Source organism: Branchiostoma floridae, chromosome 9, assembly GCF_000003815.2.
Source record: "Branchiostoma floridae strain S238N-H82 chromosome 9, Bfl_VNyyK, whole genome shotgun sequence".
Classification (NCBI taxonomy): Eukaryota; Metazoa; Chordata; class Leptocardii; order Amphioxiformes; family Branchiostomatidae; genus Branchiostoma; species Branchiostoma floridae.
In genome coordinates, this window is record NC_049987.1 from 13,884,889 (window position 1) to 13,887,114 (window position 2,226).

General features: G+C 41.8%; 1 protein-coding gene across 1 annotated transcript; it reads left to right on the top strand.

The window, feature by feature from the left end:
- Nucleotides 1–1,715, top strand: LOC118422182 (oryzain alpha chain-like). Its single transcript, XM_035829699.1, has 4 exons — nt 1–118; nt 681–823; nt 1,254–1,421; nt 1,671–1,715. The coding sequence occupies exons 1-4, from the start codon at nt 1–3 to the stop codon at nt 1,713–1,715; spliced, it is 474 nt and encodes a 157-aa protein (XP_035685592.1).
- The last annotated feature ends 511 nt before the right edge of the window (nt 1,716–2,226 follow it).

The following is a 2,226-nucleotide window of genomic DNA, read 5'->3' on the forward strand; positions in this document are numbered from 1 at the left end:
ATGAACTACGCGGTGGTGATTGGCCTACTGGTTGTCATGACAACCGTACAGGCGGCAAGGAACTCCACAGAGTGGTTGAAATATGAGGAGGAATGGACCAGATACAAGATACAATTTGGTACGGCATCTATCTATCCATAATTACCTGGTTACAAAACAACCATCAGGCCTAGGAAAAAAGTTGTTTTTCCGGTTACCCGATAGAGCCCAGGCCAACTGAAAGCAGCTATTTTGGACACAATTTGCAATTTGATATCTGAATGTTGAAAACTTTGTAGAATCGATTTCCAACATGTTCTCCTCGCTTCTGAACCAAAAGAAAATTATGCTTGTATAATTAAGATATGATTAATTTAAGTTTCCTTTTTTAAACTGCAATTCTTGGATCATTTCAGTCGAAATAGAAAATACAATTTTCAGTAACGTAATCGGAAACGCAAAAGTCATTTTCTTAGGCCTTATGACAGTCAATGGCTAAAAATAGTATAACTCCAGATTGTACAGAATGCATTCAGGCTTCTCTCATACATGTAACGTTAACAAATACTAGTATACGCATTAGTAAACGCAGCCTCAGTTCCTTGACAAAAAACATCGTAACTTATATAACAAATAGAGCCCAAGAAAATACAGTTTTGCTCACCTGTTGACGTCAGCGTGTCAATCCCTTTTCCCGCCAGGAAAAGTGTACACCACGCGAGAGGAGGAGGCTCGCAATGGGAAAATCTTCCGTGAGAACCTGGACTATATTTTCAAACACAACCAGGAGGCTGACAGGGGTTTACACTCCTACAGACTGGGGGTCACACCTTTCGCTGACATGGTAGGTAAAACTCGTCTGTCAGGTTTTGCTTTGTTTTGCCTGTTTGTGTTTCACAGTGTTTGTTTTCAGAAAGACAATGTGCATTATACGTCACATTTATGGCTCTGACTGATTGGACTATATATGTAATGTGGTTGTGAAAAATTGTACCTGTGACTGTGTAAAAATGGAAATACATGTATTTTTGTTTGTGCTGTTCGTAGTTCATAGAATATTGTAGAGTGACAGGATGGGAAGGGGAAGAGATGTTGGCCCGGGTCTAGAGTTGGTTCCACAGTTGGCAGAATCGGAAGGTTGATTGGGTCGGATCCAAAATTGGTCCCACAAAGACAGAATCAGCGAGAGATTCACAATAATGGATAGAGCAAGAAGTTCACAAAGCTCTAGATGACTCAATGACGTCGATTTCGATTTCTTATCAATGTTGTAGACACCAGAGGAGTTCGTCCAATCTCGATCAGATGTGGCACGGATTTTCAACAGCCAGAATTCCTCTCTGGACAACTTGAAGACCCACGTACCTTCTAGGAGCAGTTCAAAATTGGAATTCAAAGATTGGCGAGATGACAACGTCATAACGGATGAAGTGCGCAGCCAGGTGGGGCATGCAATGTAATTCTTAAAATAGTCTTTGATTTTATAAGAGATCTAATTTTATGATCGCGTTTATTATGTACTTTGATTATTCTTTTCATCATGGCCCCAATGTGAAAGTCACATGTATATTTTTAGAGAAACGAATAGGACTAAGCATAATTTATATGGTGATATTGACAAGCGCGTCAAATGACGGTGCTTTGCGTAACAATGTCGAAGAGCAATTTTTCACAACATTGCTCTTTTTCAGGGTGACTGCAACTCCTGCTACGCAATAGCGGCGGTGAGCTCATGATTTTGAATATTTCTTTGTGAACTACACGCTGTTTAATCTAACAGTTTCATACCAAGCTGAAATGTCATCTTTTGATGACGCACCTACTACCTCATTCCCGCCGCCAGTCAGAGCCCGGCATAAGAAGACTGAGCGTCACGTTAGCGCTGTTTAAATAAGCGTCCGCCGAGGTCTACAGACTAAATTTTGGCCGTGAACACTCCTGTCCTTGGTGCTGATAGACGTTCAAAGGGCACCAGAAGTAGAAAATCACCAGTTACTGTTTTCTTATGCAGAGTTGCGAACTTCTATTGTTACTTACGGTGCTCATCATTAGAATCCAGTTATTCTAGCGGATTTCCTTTTCAGGTTGAAGCTATCGAGTCCTATTTCGCCATTGCCGGTCACAAGCTTATCAGTCGGAGTGCTCAGCAGTTGGTGGACTGTACCGGGGACTACGGAAACAGTCGCTGTTCCGGTGGCACGGTCAGGAACTGTTTCCTGTATGCTGAAAAGGCATCCCTCATGACTG

What these genes read in the sequence shown, in the direction of transcription:
- LOC118422182 (XM_035829699.1), top strand. Translation starts at nt 1, where the DNA reads ATGAACTACGCGGTGGTGATTGGCCTACTGGTTGTCATGACAACCGTA. An exon ending in TCACACCTTTCGCTGACATG is followed by an intron (nt 824 to 1,253) that starts GTAGGTAAAACT and finishes TCAATGTTGTAG; the next exon opens with ACACCAGAGGAGTTCGTCCA. An exon ending in CGGATGAAGTGCGCAGCCAG is followed by an intron (nt 1,422 to 1,670) that starts GTGGGGCATGCA and finishes GCTCTTTTTCAG; the next exon opens with GGTGACTGCAACTCCTGCTA.